The sequence below is a fragment of the Diorhabda sublineata genome, chromosome 3 (genome assembly GCF_026230105.1).
Source record: "Diorhabda sublineata isolate icDioSubl1.1 chromosome 3, icDioSubl1.1, whole genome shotgun sequence".
NCBI classification, from domain to species: Eukaryota; Metazoa; Arthropoda; class Insecta; order Coleoptera; family Chrysomelidae; genus Diorhabda; species Diorhabda sublineata.
This window is the reverse complement of record NC_079476.1, coordinates 8877019-8894774: the sequence shown is the minus strand read 5'-3', so window position 1 is coordinate 8894774 and position 17756 is coordinate 8877019. Positions and strand designations below refer to the sequence as shown.

Below are 17756 nucleotides of genomic sequence, written 5' to 3'. Positions count from 1 at the left end.
TAAACAACAATTTAATGATATTTTATTTGTCTTATTTTGATTCCATATCGTCAATTCTTAAGACTATTCACAAATATTTAACTTCCGTAAAAAAAATAAATCAGTCATTTATTGCGATCGATAGTACAGTTATTCAAAATATATACTATATCATTAGCACTCCAATTACATCTAATCGTCACTTGTTTGCTTTCAAGCAGATCCGTTCAGTGAAATATTCCACTACTCATTTAAACAAACTTTTTAAATGTGATTGCTTCGATTCACTCGTTGCCTCTAAGGATGTTGTTCCGGCTGATCTCGGATATACTTTTCGCCACTTTCGTGATTCCACTATTAAAATATTTTTCCTTTCATCTTTTCATAAAAATAAAGCATATAAATAGTGAGAGGCGAACTTGAAAGTTCACATTACATTCAGACTTTGTAAAGTGTAAATCTAGCCACTTGCTAGTATTAGTGACATATGAAAATGGCTTCTCATCTTCTGGTAAGAATTATTCTCATTTTTATAATTTTTAAAATTTCATTATCAGTTTAATTATTCTATTGAAATTATACACTTCTAGCAAAAGTATCCATCTAAATAAAAAAGAGTTTCGAATAGATGGTTATAAATTTTTTAAAATTTACTTTTGCAATATTATGTGCGAATGTATTTTGAAATTATAAACCAAAAAAAGCAAGACGCTGTGTTAATTATCCATTTTTTAAACAATTTTATTCACCGAAAATCACTTTAAAGGTAAAGTGTTTAAAATTGGTTATTGCTAGACGGAATTTTCTAAAAAAATTTTATTTGATTCAATAAAAAAATTTGTAATAATATCGCGCGAATTAACTCTACATTTTACTACAGCTTACAATCTATGGCTGATAGATCTAATTTCATTATAAACGTAAATAATTTTTATTTATAAAACTTGAAATTTATTCTGAAATCATATATAGCTTTGTAAAACCAAAAAGCATAAAATGGAAAATTGAGTAAAAAAAATTCATAATGAAATACCCTTTATTTAACTTGAACTTAAAAAAATATTTGGCACAAATCTTTTTGATATTTGTGGTAAAGAATTACTTTAATAATAGATGCTAATGATAACAGAAGTTATATTATATATATATTATGAACATATTGGTACAGAAATGTAGAGGAAAATTGATTGTGTAGGAATTACTACTTATTTACTACACAATTTTGCTTCTCAACCACGGTTAACGATGCCTACAAAACAAGAAAATTTTCAAGAAACGTTGTTGTTGGGATATATTTGTAATTCATTTAAAAATATGATCAGGATCACCTAAATTGATTTGGGGTCTCGTATATACTGCGATCCAAAGGATCTATTGTCTCTTCCTTTCTAGCTGCGATACTTGAGAATCCTGTGTTTACAGCTTATCCATCGATCCTACTGCTTTTGAAAATCCTTCTTCTATTTCATACGCTCCCAGATTTAGTGCTCTTGAGCTTCTTAGTGTTTCACACTTCAAAAGAATGTGGATAGAGGTCTCGTCCTCTGTGCAACAACCTGCATGCCACATTTTCTGCTAGGACTAGCGTCTTCAGGTGTTTGTTGAGTCAATAGTGCCCCGATAGAATTCCTGTTAGTTTTCGTATATTGTTCTTACTTAGGATGATACATTCAGCAGATCTACTCTGGTTATAGTTTCCCAGAAGAGTCTTTGCCTTTTAGCGTGTCCCAATAATTGGTTTTGCTCCTATCTACCATCTTTTCCATTGTTCAGTAGCTGATACCACAGAAGTGCTCGGATCCCATAAAGAGCTTGTCTGCCCCCGCTTTAGCCAAAAGAGTTTGGATTTTATGATATTGGAGCTTAGAGCTCAAAAGGATGGTAGTAAACTTAGGTTTAGGTAGGTTTCCTCAAAATTTTCAATACATATTAAATTTTACATATTTATAGCTACTTCTCTTGTAGGTTTCAGCCGGTTCATTAAACTGAATATTCAATTTATTATCGTCATCAAATTCCAGTAGGAGTATTTAATAGTAATAAATTCATTTTTTTCAAATACTGCCTTCTTGCAGAACACTATTTCCTTTAAAAACAAACAGAACTATAGTTGTCTTGCCTTCTCTGTAATTGTATTTACTTAAGTTTGTACGTTTCGACTTCTGTGTATCATTTTGGGATCTGCATCTATTGAATTTGAAGCAACTTAAGTATCTGCATCAGTTTCATCATGAGTTTTGATATCTGTTTCTTTGTTATGAATGCTTCTGATGTAAAAAGTATGCTGATCAAACGCGAGCAGTTCTTTTGTTTATTACAGTAAAGAAATTTATTCGGAAGGATATTTATTGATCTTTCGCCGCTTCCATAACAATAAATCACATAAACTTTTTCTTCTAATCTTAACATTGTATAAAAAACCAATATTGGTATGGATACAACTCCGTTCTTCCATGTGTTGTAACGTGTGAAAAAAGAGTCAAACATTGAATGAACATAGTAATAAAATAAGGTGTGGACATTGGAATTTCTTCATTAATTTTATCGTATTTGTCATGGATATTATATTGTATTCTACTTTTATAATACTAATAATAAAATCAAACACACAGAGTCACTCGATTCTACTATTTACGTGTATTTTTATTTCACTAACCTTGAGCGATTTAGCCTTATAGTATTCATTTATCATAATAAACAATAGATTCTTGACAAAGTTTTTGTCTCTACATTAGTACTTCGTTTCTATTTGAAAAGAGAATTGATTTCAATTCAATGGAGTGATTCAATTTTGTGAAAACTTTAATATAACATAGAAAAAACTATCTACCCACAAAGGCGTCCTGGTTGGACAGAATAGCAGACCAGAACCTTGTTAAATTTTTTTGGAAAACGAAATTTTAAACTAAAAACCATAATCGAAAATAAATTATTAGAATTAAAAAAAATCAAATTATTCGCTCGTGATAATATATCTGGAATTCATTATGCTAGCCCAAACTCATCTTTAAAGCAGAATTGATACGAAGCCAGTAATGCTGACGACAGTCCTGCATACAAGACAGCGATGGCCTGGCCCCAGTTGTTTAGACTAGGCCATTCATTCACGGATTTTTCTTCAGGTGTGCACAAGTTAAAATTTCGTGGCAAAATCGGTTGAAAAAGAAATGTTTAAGGAACATATATACACTACTAAGAGAAGAGTTGATCGATATATTAGAACAAAAAAGCGAAACTACATTGGATAGGAAAATGGTTAAGCGATAGACCTATAACTTACTTGAGCTTCTGCTTTGTTACTGAAACAATTAGGATTAGAAGATTTTTCTAGTTACATATTGGCATTGCGAGTTACTGCTGAAAACTTCCATGAGTTACTTTTACCTATACAGAGCTCCATTCAGCACCAAGAGACTCTGCTGAGAAATGCATTACCAGCGAAAATAAAATTATGGTTCTGGGTTTAAAAACGAAGGAGACCCATCAAACTATTTTGCCGCTCCCCTTAACCCCAGATCTTGTAGATTTTTCGATTTCTAAGAAGTACGTATTTCAAATACTTCTGATTTCTGCTTCAACTTCATCGGTAGTCAGTCATTACCAATTCCAACACGATGTTGCCAAAGCCCGCATTTCTTTATTTTTGTATGTATACAACATTTATCCCACAAGCATTCATGTTCTCTTTCAAGTTGTACGACATTTAAAATCTCCTCCTCGTTGAATTTTTTTGGAATTTTGTCGATGGGTATATGGGCGGAGGTCACTAGCTAGAAGGATACGAACATCGCGATTCCGCTTCGGTTTTAGAAACAACAATTAGAAGAAGCTTATGCTCAGCTAGTAAGACCCTGCTGTTAAACGAAGATCATGACTCGAAGAAAGCAAAAAACTTTGGCAATTCTATTTGGACATGGCCGATGAAGATAAATGGATCAAAGAAAAAGAACAAATTGTTTCTACGTCAGATATTGGACACGATTTTACCACCGTTAACCTGCTTCTCAGTAAGATTCTCGAAAATCAATTGGCAGCTCACGAATCCCAATTGGAAGCTGCATTGGAAGTTGGAAAAAACTCATCAACGGAGGTCACATCTGCGTCGAAATGATTGTAAAAAATTACAATTAATGATATTGCAACATGAATAAGGGAATAAAATTTTGCACAAACTCTTGTAACGTCTTTAATTTGGGAATATTGCAATAAAATTAAGTTGAATTTTTATAGTATCCACTCGAAAAAAAAAATAGAAAAACGTTATGACCTCTTCCATTATGTGAAGAGTAAATTGATCAGCCTCTATAATCAGCTCCTGGTGAGCGATTGGAAGATAAAGGCTATCATTCATATCCCACACGGAAACAATAAGTTCCATTTTACTGGCTATTCCAGTCATTGCACAGTTTTTTCTTTCAGAAGATTTCTGTACATCATTGTCTATTAAAATGCAATTTTCCTTCTCTTAGGGATTCTACAATTTGTTTATTAACAATTTCGAGGTAGATCAACGTCTGTGCGTAAGATCGATATCATTAAAACAACCTGAGAACGTCTTTGCTGATATTATTGTCCTAGTACGTAATTTTCAACGGTATTGCGGGCTGAAGACTCAAAATAAAACTGACCAAGGGCTTCTTAAAACGCCAACAAAGGCTAAAAATATATGATACATTATAACATCAATGTTTTAGTTATAATGTACCTCATATTTTCAGCCTTGATAAAGATGAAATAAAAGATCGAAATGCTAGCATTTAAAAAAACTTTTGGACAGTTTTATTTTGAGTCCTCAACGCTAAACGCCATTCAAAATTACAACCTGGTAACCTTTTCATATAACGTATATTCCAATAATTTCTCTACTTGTTTACATACCTTGATATTGCTTCAAAAAACATGAAACACGAAAATAATAAGCATGTTAATTAGCTGGATCATCATATTTGATAAGCTTAGTGAAGCAAATATATTATGTGTGCTTCTTGAATAATTGAAGAGATTTTTGGACGTAAACTGTTACCTATGTTATATATATATATATATATATATATATATATATATATGTGTGTGTCTTAACCGAAGACGTACCAAATATCTCGGTTTCTACTTGAAAAGAAATAACTCGTTTAACAAGAGTTACTGAGGCTGTACATTCTACTCTATTTCATAGCCTTATACATCTGCTGTCGCTGGTTAATCCAAACATGAACTCATCAGTAAAATAACACTTTTTCGTACTTTAGAGTACTAATTTGAGTCCGGAAAATGACACTTTATATATCCTTGTACTTTACAGTACTCTTAAATTCTCTCATTATTCTAATTTTTGAAGGGTTATTATTTATTTTTTCAAATAATAAGAGAATAATCAAAGGAGCTATTTTTCAGTAAAATTGTCAAATATGACATTTCATATTTTAATATAATTTTGCTTTTTATTTAAAACCGAAAGCAGTATGGAAAAAAAACTTATTACGATATACGTCCATGAAGTTATTATTACGGTACTCGATTAGATATTCTTGCCTCGGCTCGTACTAAATCACTTCCCGCACTTACAACATAAATAACTATGTATTGAGGTAAAATTCAATTTGAGTGCTCTCGCTGAGAGGGTAGCTATTCCACATCTTGAATTGGCAGCAATGAAATTTCTAATCAATGTACGTCCTCAAATCAAGTTTACCTAAAGTGTATTCTGATCGTTGGGACATATCTAGTCTCTTGATGTAATTAGTTATTGCAATGGAACGGGATCTGGGTAATGTTTGTGACCAAAACTGATGAAGTATCAAAAGCGTAGCTAATAATGAAAACATTTGCTTCGAAATTTAAAACCTATTGACAACTCTAACAAATTCTTCACAATAAAAGATATTTATTCCATAAAAAATTCCTAATATAGATTTTTAATTACGTTTTTCAAAGAGTTTTACCAATTTGAGTGTATATGGCGTATGGTAAACATATTAAAAAATGGTTCTAATATTTGGAACCCGCGTTACTATATCCATATTTCAAAATTAGAAATGGTTGAAAACTAGATTATTCCCTATTGTTAAAGTAAATGTTATACAGATGTGGACAGGCATCTTCTTCGCTTGATAATAGAATCTCAATCGATGTAAACAATTTGAAGGTATGTTGTTTACTCATAAATCTCCAATAAAAATATGTTGCCAGTAACTCACAAACTTCATAACATTCCATTTATTTTATACACAAGTTATTATCGAAAATCTCCTGCTAACAGAGTTACAAACTCTTGCAGCACAGTTTACTAGTTGAAAAACTAGTAAACGATTAGTTTTCCCAAATTTATATTTTCATATGACTTGTTTGCTTAAAATAATTATAATTTGAATTAATATATTTGTCTAGTGAATTCATAAATCTTTGTGTGATTATTATTGGATACTTTTATGAATTTGTCCTATTTGTATCCTAAATAAAACAAATTAAAAAAATATGTTCTCTATCATTGCAGCACACTCCCATGTGAAGTAATTCGATTTATCGTTAAGGAACACGCACTTAAACCTTTTATTCTTATCTCTGTGTTGAAATAACAAAAAATAACTTATGCTTATATGGCATTGTGTACTATATCTTGAATTCTATTTTTTTGTATTTGCATTTTTATCAATAATTGCTTTGTTTCAATTATAGATTGCTTCAATCCTCGTGCTAGTTCTTCTAGATATCTGTCACGCCGGTGGTGGTGGTGGAGGAGGGTAAGTGTTTATTATCAATAAATTAATCCAAAATATTTACTTTATTCAAATGTAAGTTCATTACTAAATAAATCAGTCGCTACTTTCTAAAATATTCTTATTAACTTTATTATTAATAACTTTCACTAGATTGCTCAAAATAAATGAATTATAATTCCTTTTAATAATAAAAATTTGTGGTTTATAATCTGTTTTGAAATTAAATTAATAGAAACAAGAAGTTCCAAGGATTTATAATCAAAAAAATAAGAGTTTGTGAAAAATATTTTCTTAATTAAATAAAAAATTTTTTTACCGAAAAATCACTATTATTATCGCTATTAATTATTTTTGGTTAGCTTATTAACCCAATCTGTGATTGAGTGGCAAAGAATTTGAGACAGGATCTTATTATTGTGCAATTTATTTCCGGCAAAAAGTTTTGTAAAAGCAGATAATAGTGAGACGTACAATATTCGGGATATACAGTGACAGTGAATGCACTAGAAATTCTTAACTGAGCTCATTAAATTTTTAGGCAGTTAATAAAGATGTTTGGGCAATTCTCCTGAATTTCAACCTGTAATCTGGTCACTTTTTAACACTATAATGCTGAATTAACACTTTGACCACGTTTCAGATTGTCCACCATATACACTTTATCACCTTACAGGCTGTCAATACGGACGTTGTATTCCTTTGTGTCACTTAAGTACACTTAACCACGATCCTATGCCCTTAACGTTCTCGTATTTAATCCATCTATCAACACTTATAACTAATCTCGAAAAAAATGGATGCATTTCATTGTTTTATGCAGTACTCAAACATCGAGTTTGTTAAATATACATTTTTCAAACGATCCCAAACTATTTAATTGTTGGTACCCAATTCATCAGCAATGTCTTGACAGCTTTTATACCGATTTACCTTGATAAGTTGCGCAATTTTGTCAAGTTTTCAGTGAAAGTTAGCGAAGGAAATCTTTCATAAGCAAATTTTCGTCAAGATCTTTCCGTAAACCGCACAAATTTAATTAAATAATAGCCTCTCTTTCATCGAAAAAGGAAAACAGAATAAGACAAATATATCAAGAAGTTAGTATCTCTGAACTTTGATGAGTAGGCAATCAATAAATAATGATTAAAAATCATTTTAAATAGACGAAGACATGGTTGAGGGATATCTCTTTTAATTATCAATTTTTTTAAACGCTTTACCGAAAATTTAATCATGCTCGTTAAATCATTATTTCTTTATAAGTTCTACTGGAATCTTCAAATATATGATACTATTAATTTGCCAATATAAAAATCTTCAATTTTCAATGCACAATGAATATTATATTTTAAGAACTGTAATATTGAAAATTGTATATCAAAAAATAATAAGTGAATAATTTGTTAAGACTTCATATATATTTTTCCCACTAGAATATAAATCTGTTATTATTTTTCTGCCTTCTCTTCTCACCCACCTAAACTTATGATATTTTATATCAAAGATAAAATTAACTATGTATTTTCACCAATCATCAAAGTAGAAATTTGTACGATCATAATATGAAATAACCGTGACCATGAAATGGATTAGATAAAAAAAAATTTAGAGCGAAACCTTCTAATTGATGTATTAGAAAGTAAACTTCTCAGTTTCTTTTTTTATCTTGTTTAGAATTACTTTCACCGCGATAATATATTTATGTATATAAACTATAATTTATTGCGACAGAATTAATATGATCGCAAACAATTTGATAAATTTCTAATCATTCAATGTTATTAGCGTATAAGTTTATGTATTCAAATAAGAAATATTGAATCTTCGCATAGTTCTTTCTGTATCTAATGCGCAAAAAAATTCAATACAAACGTCAAAAAAGCCAACCAAATTGCTGGAATAATTTTTACTATAATGATAGTAAACTTTATAAAAAATCAACTAAAATTATCAAATTCCTATACGTACACTGGTCATTAATTTCGGAGAACTTAAGCTACGCTTCTTGTTAATGTGGAGGACCATAAAAAATAATCAAATGAATTTTCACTTGAAATTTTATCAGCGAACTTCACAATAGTCTCTATGAAAAGTATTTTTTAGAAACCGTATGAAGTTAACCTGTTTAATACCAAATTTAACAACTTCTTGACATGCTCTACCATGATGAATTCCTTTGTGGTGTACTTCATCGTGGAAAATAAAAAAATCTCAAGTGTATTATTGGGAATATAGAGTGGGAGCATCATCATTGGAATGATCAATGACGAATGATCTCCAGCGAATATCGTAGTGATAGATCCAGTCTATATAAGTGACAACATCCAATCACTTTTTGGCAAACAAGAACATATTTACCATAAACGACGCTATGATAGCGAAAAAATTGATTAAAAGTTTCTTGGACTGCGACTTGGATATGTCTTATTTCGTTCAGACATTTTAACCCACTGCTCACTGTTTTCGGGTCCAAGAGTCATACTCAAATATCAAGCCCTTATCTAGCTTATCTAACTCCTTCAACATCTACTGTACTAAAACAGTTTCTTTAAAAATATATGCACAAAATAGAAACCAAAAAATATGCTATCGAATTTAAGCTCCAAATAAAAAATTATCTTTGCTAGGCAGATTTAGACAAAGAGACGCATTGATATCAATTCCCGATTTTAGACTGAATCCTAGAACTATGACCACATTTAAAACTTCTTGACCTGCTCTACCGACTTCATCGTGGAAAATAAAGGAGTCTCAAGTACATTATTGGGAATATAGAGTGGGAGCGACATCATTGGAATGCCTTTTTTGTCAAAAACTCTTTTGCAATCAATGATGAATGACCTCCAATGCATTATTATAGTATGAGATCCAGTGATAACATCAAAGCACTGTTTAGCCGACAAAAACATATTCACCTTGAACGACGTTATAGATATCAAAAAAATAATCAACATGTCCTTTCATTGCGACATGGATATGTTCTCTTTCGTTAGATGTTCAACCCACTACTCACTGTTTTCGGGTCATACTCAAGTATCAAACCCTTATCTAGTGCTTATCTGATTCCTCCAACATCTACTGTACTAAAACAGTTTCTTTACAACTATATGCACAAAATACAAACCAAACATGCTATCGACTATCAACTCAAAATAAAAAATTATCTATATTTGAACGCACTCATACCAGTTCCCGATTTAAGACTCAATCCCTAGAACTATGGCCACAAGTCGTAAGTGTTATGAAGAGACCTGAAGGATGGAAATCTTCGCTAATTGTTAAAAGGATACGTGGAAGATTTTATTAATAATAAAATTCAAATTTTAGACTGTGAAATTACAGGAATGCTATAACCTTTATGCCAGTTGCTTCAAAGTCAAAAATAGACAGTTTTCCAACCCCAACAACTACAATGTCACAATATAAAAACAAATTATCTAGTTCACGATTAACCATAAGTTATAAAATAGCTGCACCATTAATGTTAATAATTAATAGAATAAGGTGAGTTACGAAGGCCACTTTATATATTTTGAGATGCCACTCAACTGAAGGTCTTTGAGTAGTAAACTCTGAATATAATCGAATCGCTGCTACCAGAGAGTAAATAGTTTTGCTTACGATTGGTTATCGAATTATAAATTTAGAAATGTACGCGATATGATCTACTATTTTTTACAAGGTCGGTTTAAGTGAACAGCAATGTCTTCAACGGTTTCAACGAGCAATTGGTGATACGTCCTCAATAAGCAACTGCGTGTCGTTGCTAGCGAATTTAAAAGACGACAAATATTGCTAGGGGATGAGACATGTACCAGTAGGCCCACTTCTTTTATTACTGATTTAATCATTTAGAGAATGAGACTTATGATCAAAGAACATCCAAGATTTATCAAATGATAGAGATGTATCCGCAATAATAAATTGGATACCACATACGTTTAAAGATTCCCAAAACACAGAGCGAGTAAGAATCATCATACATAAAACTATGTTCCTGAAAAGATGATTTTTTGAAATCTCGAAATATGACCAATGTATATAGGATCAATGGATACTTGAATTTCAATAGTATGAATCTACGTGTGTGTGTTAACCAGATTAAAAAAATTCAGTTTTATTTGCAATTGCTATGAATATTTATCGAAATCTCAAAACTTTAACCAAAAGCTAGAGTTCTTCAGTTTTCTTGGTACCTTTTGGTTAAGCATGGAAACCTTATTTCCTCCATGCATCTTACCTACGCATACCACTACCTTGTTATTTGTCTATAACATCCTTTATTCTATTATTATTATCTTCTCTTCCAATTTTTTTAAATAAGCATCTTCTCGACACCTCCCTGTTTTAACATACTTTTTATTTTATTAGCTGGAAATATTGGAAACTCCATTCAAACTCAACTTAAGTTTTATTAAATTTTTTCTCATGTTGCCAACACCAAGTTAACATAAAGTCGTCTTCCATTCAATTAACACTTTAGTTTACAACTGTTTGTCCACATCAAGACGATTTTATTAAAGAAATTCTCGATTGATGACGATTTTATGCTAGCAGACTTCATATTTTAAGTAAAAAGAAAAGAAAGCATAGATATTGTATACGACCAAAGCTTAAAGTAAGAGATACACGTGAAGAAATTGAGCCAATAAACACTATAAGAGATGACTTGATAGAAAGACTTATTGAATATTAACAAGTTAAAAATTTTCTCCATATAACTGATGATGATTTTCATTGATTGCTCAATATTTTAAAACAACAATTCTGAAAAAAGTTGAACTGATTTTAGTAATATAAGCCCAGCTACCGTCGACTAATTCCTTTAAGATGTTTGTGTTATTTCGAGATCATCTACACTTATTTTATCACTATTATTTGTCTTGCATCATTATCCTTATTTTTAATTTCAAAATCCTAGAAATGTCAGTTCGTGTTCACAATGACATATCCAAGTGAATGTTGTCAACACAAACATTATTTTGAAAAACTGAATCACGGTTGACAATATGAGGAAATTATTTACAGAAACATTTGTACTGACTCTTGTTATTAACCCTTCGGGGAAAAATAAACTCGATACATATTTAATAAATCTAAATTTTCCTGTCTATACGCATGTGTTAACTCGTCCAATCTATTTGCTGATGAAAGAGAAATCTACTAAAACATGAATATATTATGAATTATATTTTATTTTTATATTGACAAAATATCATTGATTTTATATTCAATACTAATTGTTTTCGTAGTTTGCTCAAAAATTATTTTTATCCACTCTTTTATCAATATTATTTTCTATTTTCTATTTTCTAGACACAAGAAAGTGATCATCCACGTCCCGTTCAAAGTGAAACACATCCACCACACCCACACAGTTGTCAAACATGTTGGACATGAAGGAGGAGGTGGAGATGAAGGCTACAAAGTCATTGGATACTCAGGAGGCATTGACGATGGTGAAGTAGTTGCACATGATAGTGGCCATGGAGGTTATGGAGGACACGGAGGATGGGAAGGTGGCACTATTGGAGGTGGTCATGGATATGGAATTGGACACTCAGGTAGATAAACAAATATCTATTTCCACTCCATTTTCCATTAAATATCAGACTGAGAAAATGAATCAATAGATTTTCATATGAATTAACTGATAGGTACTGTCACAACCATAGAAAGATACTAATATTCATCAGTACTTACCGAATATGTGTCATGAAATTTATCGTTTATTCATCCTCTCTAATCATTACTATTACTACTACTTCATTAAAAATCTGTACTGTTTTTACTAACAAAAAATGTGGTGTTTATCATTACATTTTCACCAGGTGACAGTTTTCTGATCAGGAAATTTCCAGGGAATTTGTCTACAATATATTACAATAACAAAATCTTGTTTGTATTAAATTTTTAATTATTAAAATGGTGATAAATGTCTTTTTCAGTTTTATTAGTCAGTTTAGTCATGCTTAAAAGTATGGTAATTAGAATTAACTTTAATCGGCATCGACAATAACAATTTCCTGTTCAGAATACACTCATCTAGCATTTGAATCATAGAAACATTTTGATCACATACAAGTTTAAGCAATATATGCATTAGAAAGTTTATCATGAAGAATAAGCATCTGAAGCAGGAAGTAGCCAAAGTTATGAGAGAGCATAACTTTCTTTTTCCATTGAAAATTGGTTTTTAACACTTAAAAATATTGACGATTCGACTTATTTGGGAATGTTTTGATATAGACGGAAATAAATGGAAACGTCAATATTTTCACCTGTTTTAAAAACCTAATCAAATTATATTTTTCATATTAAAAATTTCATAGTTCTATTAACAAAAAATTCCTTATTATAAACTTGTAGGTGCTCAAAATTAAACCTCAAATTACATACTATCAAATCCATTACTTGTATAAATTGTTTTATAGTTAGAATAAATATGTACAAATTGGCAACATCGGTAGTTCTTTTTATGTACATAGAAGTATATATTACAACTAATAGATATATATCTTTTAATGTGGTTGTAGTTAGTAGTATTTTACGACAATGAGATTTAGTATCAACATAAAAATAACTACCAGTTATCACAATATTTGTTGTAGTTGTAACTAATTTTTAGCTGTGTTGTTGGTGTTTTGTGAATAAATGTATATAAAAGTTCATTCGTTTCTCATTATCTTTCTCTTTCATGTAGATATTCTAAAACTAAATCATTAAAAAATAACAATCTTCAATGTCCATATCTACTAATTTACTAAACTTTTTTAACATCATTATAGTTTGTTTGAAAATGAACTCATAGTTTTTATGATCCAGGAGGTAAACCAAAATATTAAATTGAAAATCAGTTACTTATCCTCAATTTTATTGTCACATCAGTATAGTGTGTTGTACATACTCCCCAGAAAATGGTATAAAGATTTGAAAATCTTTCAGTTAAGATTCATATATCTGTTTATATAGTCCCTTAGTTGTTACCTGCGCAATTTATTAGTTGCATTTGTGCAATAATTAATTTTAGTATGAAATCTACATGAACATCATACTAGAGGATACAATGATTACAAAGTTGATGCAAAGGATGGACGAGAAGATGAATAAAGCCAGAAAAATTGGAAAAAGCAAACCCGAATACAACTTTGCATTGTCTTTGGCTGAAGATTTAAAATCATTTCATCGAGACTATAAAATGAATGCCAAAATGGAGATCATGACAGTTTTGAAAAAAAAGCATATGTCTAACAGCTATGCTCCAAACTAATCAAGATATTTTAGTCCAGAGCAAACCAGGAATTGCAGCCAATTAATTCTTCCCCAAGTGTTTATGACGAGAACAGTAACGCTAAAGATACAATTTATAATGATTTTTTTCTGAATTGTAATTTTCTAAATCCTGGTACTTACCACCTTTTATTCATTTTGTTATTGTATTGTGCGCTACAAACACGCAACGAAAACATTTCTGCCACGCGTCCTCCACGGGCTGAACCGCGTCGGAATTTTGAAAATCTTGACGTTTCGACTTCCACTTTGGAACCATTATCAAGAGAAGGATGGGGATAGGGTGTTTATTCGTTCATTGGTAAAAAGTGATCTGATTCCGTGGTCTTAATCTACCTACTCTACGCAACGAATCACCCCTTTCACCTCGTTGATTCCAAATCCTCAATCTGCCTACTCCTTGGAATTTCACCAAGGAAATGAAAGGCTAAAGCAAAAAAATATGACATGATTAAAATAGAAGCGTGAACCACTATATGCCAGCTGTTGCTCGATTATACGCTCCACGTTTTTTTATTATGCTCCAAAATTCGAGCTCCGACATTTTGAAAATAAAGCAGTTGGTTATAGGAAATGAAAGTCTGAAGCAAAAAAATATGAAATGATTAAAATAGAAACGTCGTTTTAAAATTTCAAATTGGTTTAACCCGTGAACCACTATATACCAGCTGTTGCTCGATTGGAGACTCCACGTTTTTTTTATAATGCTCCAAAATTCGTGCTCCCAAATTTTGAAAATAAAACAGTTGGTTAATGGCCATTAGCTCGCTCAATTATCAAGCTAGAAACTTTTTTAAAAAAGCATGTTGTGGGAATTTCAAGTACTTCAACATCATTTTAATAAAACTTTTTTTAATCTCCGGTTTTGAAAAGGGTGCATCTCAAAGGGATTGCCAAAGAGACATTTGTTGCGCGAATGCAAACTTTGAACTAATGTATCCCTTCAATTTTTATTACATATAAATTCATATAAGCCCAAAGTCTTTGACAAGAAAAACTCTACAATTAGTATCCGAAACATTTTCTCATTTTAAAGGTTTCTCTATGTGCTTTGAAAAAGATATTCTGAGTTTTTTCCAAAAATTGCATAAACTTAAGTTTATGCAATTTTTGCAACTTTGCAACTTTATTATAAAGTTTTTTTAGGTTGAATGTTTTCAATTTCGGGACTCCCCAAATATAGCCATCCTTCAACCAGCAATAACTTTAAATTTACAGAGGTCCTTGAAAAACCAATAAAAATTGTTTAGAATAAGTAAATCTATCGACCTATGAAATAAATTTTTATCTCCAATAAGGGGTGGCTTTCACCTTAAGCGCAAAAGCACACTTCGATACTGGGTAGATTTTGAAAATCTATCTTCACTAACAAACATTTGGATAGAAGAGATAGAGAAACTACAAATGGAAATTAACATAGAAAAATGCAAAAGAATGATAATAGACGAGAAACTTAGAAACAAAGTCAGACTAATAGAGAAAGAAGTCACAACATTTGATTATCTTGGTACAGAGTATGGTAAACTAGAAGCGGAGGTTACAAACAGAATTAAAAAAGCAACAAATGTATACTATGCATTGACTAAAACGGTCAAAGAGAGTAAATCTGTTCATATACAATGTGAAACTAACAATAAGATAGTTAGGAAAGTAAATATAATCGAGATGGAGTACCTACAAATAATAGAAGGAAAAACTAAAATGGATAGAATACGAAATGAAATTATATGTAGGTACTATAAATATATATAAACATATATAACTATTCCATTCTTTCCTTCAAATACGCCATCTCGGTTACATAAATTGTTTTCTATTGCTAGAAAAGTTATTGTCATTCAACTCTAATATGTGGTAATGAGTATGCATTTACGTACAATGGTATTGAGAATTCTATATAAAATAATTTTGAGATTTTAGTTTACTCACAGTAATGTCTAATAGATTTTGGGTATATACTATTTACACTAATTAATAATAAATAAGAAAAGAATTAATTATTATTAAATAACGATGGTTACTCAAAAACCATGTTTAGACAAAATAAACTGTCAAGATTAAGAGAAAAAAAAACGACATTTGACTCAACCTTCAATAGTTGAGCTTAATTAGAATCTGTTAGAAAAATCACGTCCGGAAACAATCAAAATGTAATCTCAATAAGTATTTATAAATATACACTAACAGATATTAAGTACACTAATTGACCAATAATCAATTAACCAATAAATGACATTCTTTTTTAAAAGTCTAGCGAAGAATCAAAATTACATAGTTGCATATTGGGTGTAATGAATTGACTTCAAAATAATGAGAAATAATTAAAAACATTATTTTATCAAATGATAATTACAAGCATTAAGTAGAAAAAAAATAAGGCAACAACATGCGGTGTTCCCAAGCGGTCACCCATCCAAGTACTAACCGCACCCGACACTGCTTGACTGCGGTGATCGGACGAGAACCGGTATATTCAGTGTGGTATGGTCGTTGCCGTCAATTTATCTACTTTTAAGCTTTATGACGGAACTGCACATTTAACGAAATCTTCAATATTTAAGTTTAATTAAAATCTGTTAGAAATTCTACGTCCGAAAGCAATCAAAATGTAATCTCAATAAGTATGTATAAATATACACCAAAAGATTTTAAGCACACTAATTATTTATTGATGAATGGCATTCTTTTTTAAAAGTCTAGCGAAGGAATCAAAATTACATAGTTGCATATTGGGTGTGATGAATTTACTTGAAAATAAGGAGAAGTAACTAAAAACATTGTTTTGGCAAATGATAATTATATGCCATAGAAATAAATATATACTGTTATGTGGTATGGCCGTTGCCGTAACAAAACACATTTTTGATCTTTATAACTGAATTTTAGTTTCACCAAATTGTCAATAATTAGTTTAATCACAGTAAAATTTCCTCCAGTTTCAGAAGGTCATGAAGGCGGAATTGGAGGAGGCCATGGTTATGCTTTAGAATCGCACGGTGGATCTTTGGGTGGTCATGGAGAAAGTTTACATGAAGGCGGAGGTGCTGATTATGGTTCATTGAGCCAAGGTCTAGGTGCTTACGGTGATCACAATTCTATTTCCAGCGGACATGATTTCGGCGGAAGTTTAGGCGCCAGTGGCGGTGGATATGAGAGCATAGGCAATGAGGAAGGCCACCATGGCTATGAATAAATATTATACTTTTTTGTTCGTTCATTTAATTTTTTGTAAAATGCCAGGACTAGTCGCAATTTATATGCATTTTGTAAGCTATATAAATTATTGAGAATATTTATTACTTGAAATTCAAGTAGGTAATTGATATTTTCAAAATATATACAGCATCACTGTTGTTGTAACATATTGTTATTTAATGTTTAGTTGTTATTTTCGTACTTTTAAATTATTGTTCACAATAAAAAATCAAAAATAAATTTCTTATTGTTTTTAACCATCAGGGAGGCGTTTCACGAAATTTGATGTATTCTGCAGTTGCTTGGATTTAAATGACGATTTTTTTTAATATACAGAATTTTTATGGATATATGCCGTCTTGGAAACAACTTTTGATTCTTCCGAATTATTGTAGTCGGTGTGACGCTTCACAAGAAACCTCGTAATTTTAGATATATTTTCAGTCGAAATGTATGTAATTGAAAAGTTCATCTTTTTATTTAGTTGTGCTAGAAATTCAAAAACTCTTTTTCAAAATTCTAAAAACTATGAGAAAGGAGAAAGCTCCATATAAGCTAAAAAGGTATAAAGCATCG

At 30.8% G+C, this 17756-nt stretch overlaps 1 protein-coding gene and 1 non-coding gene across 2 annotated transcripts; one reads left to right on the top strand and one right to left on the bottom strand.

Moving 5' to 3' along the window:
• The first annotated feature begins 425 nt into the window (after positions 1-425).
• On the top strand, positions 426-17178 carry LOC130441222 (uncharacterized). The gene is made up of 4 exons (XM_056774796.1): positions 426-490; positions 6652-6716; positions 12012-12259; positions 16922-17178. Exons 1-4 carry the CDS (start codon positions 467-469, stop codon positions 17176-17178), a joined length of 594 nt encoding a protein of 197 aa, XP_056630774.1. The 5' UTR covers positions 426-466.
• On the bottom strand, positions 16362-16480 carry LOC130442232 (5S ribosomal RNA). The gene has a single exon (XR_008909702.1). It is a non-coding gene; the product is annotated as a 5S ribosomal RNA (ribosomal RNA).
• Positions 17179-17756: the final 578 nt, after the last annotated feature.

Coding starts and splice junctions, on each gene's coding strand:
- LOC130441222 (XM_056774796.1), top strand. CDS start 467: ATGAAAATGGCTTCTCATCTTCTG. Junction 6,717..12,011: donor GGTGGTGGTGGTGGAGGAGG/GTAAGTGTTTAT, acceptor TCTATTTTCTAG/ACACAAGAAAGTGATCATCC. Junction 12,260..16,921: donor ATATGGAATTGGACACTCAG/GTAGATAAACAA, acceptor AATTTCCTCCAG/TTTCAGAAGGTCATGAAGGC.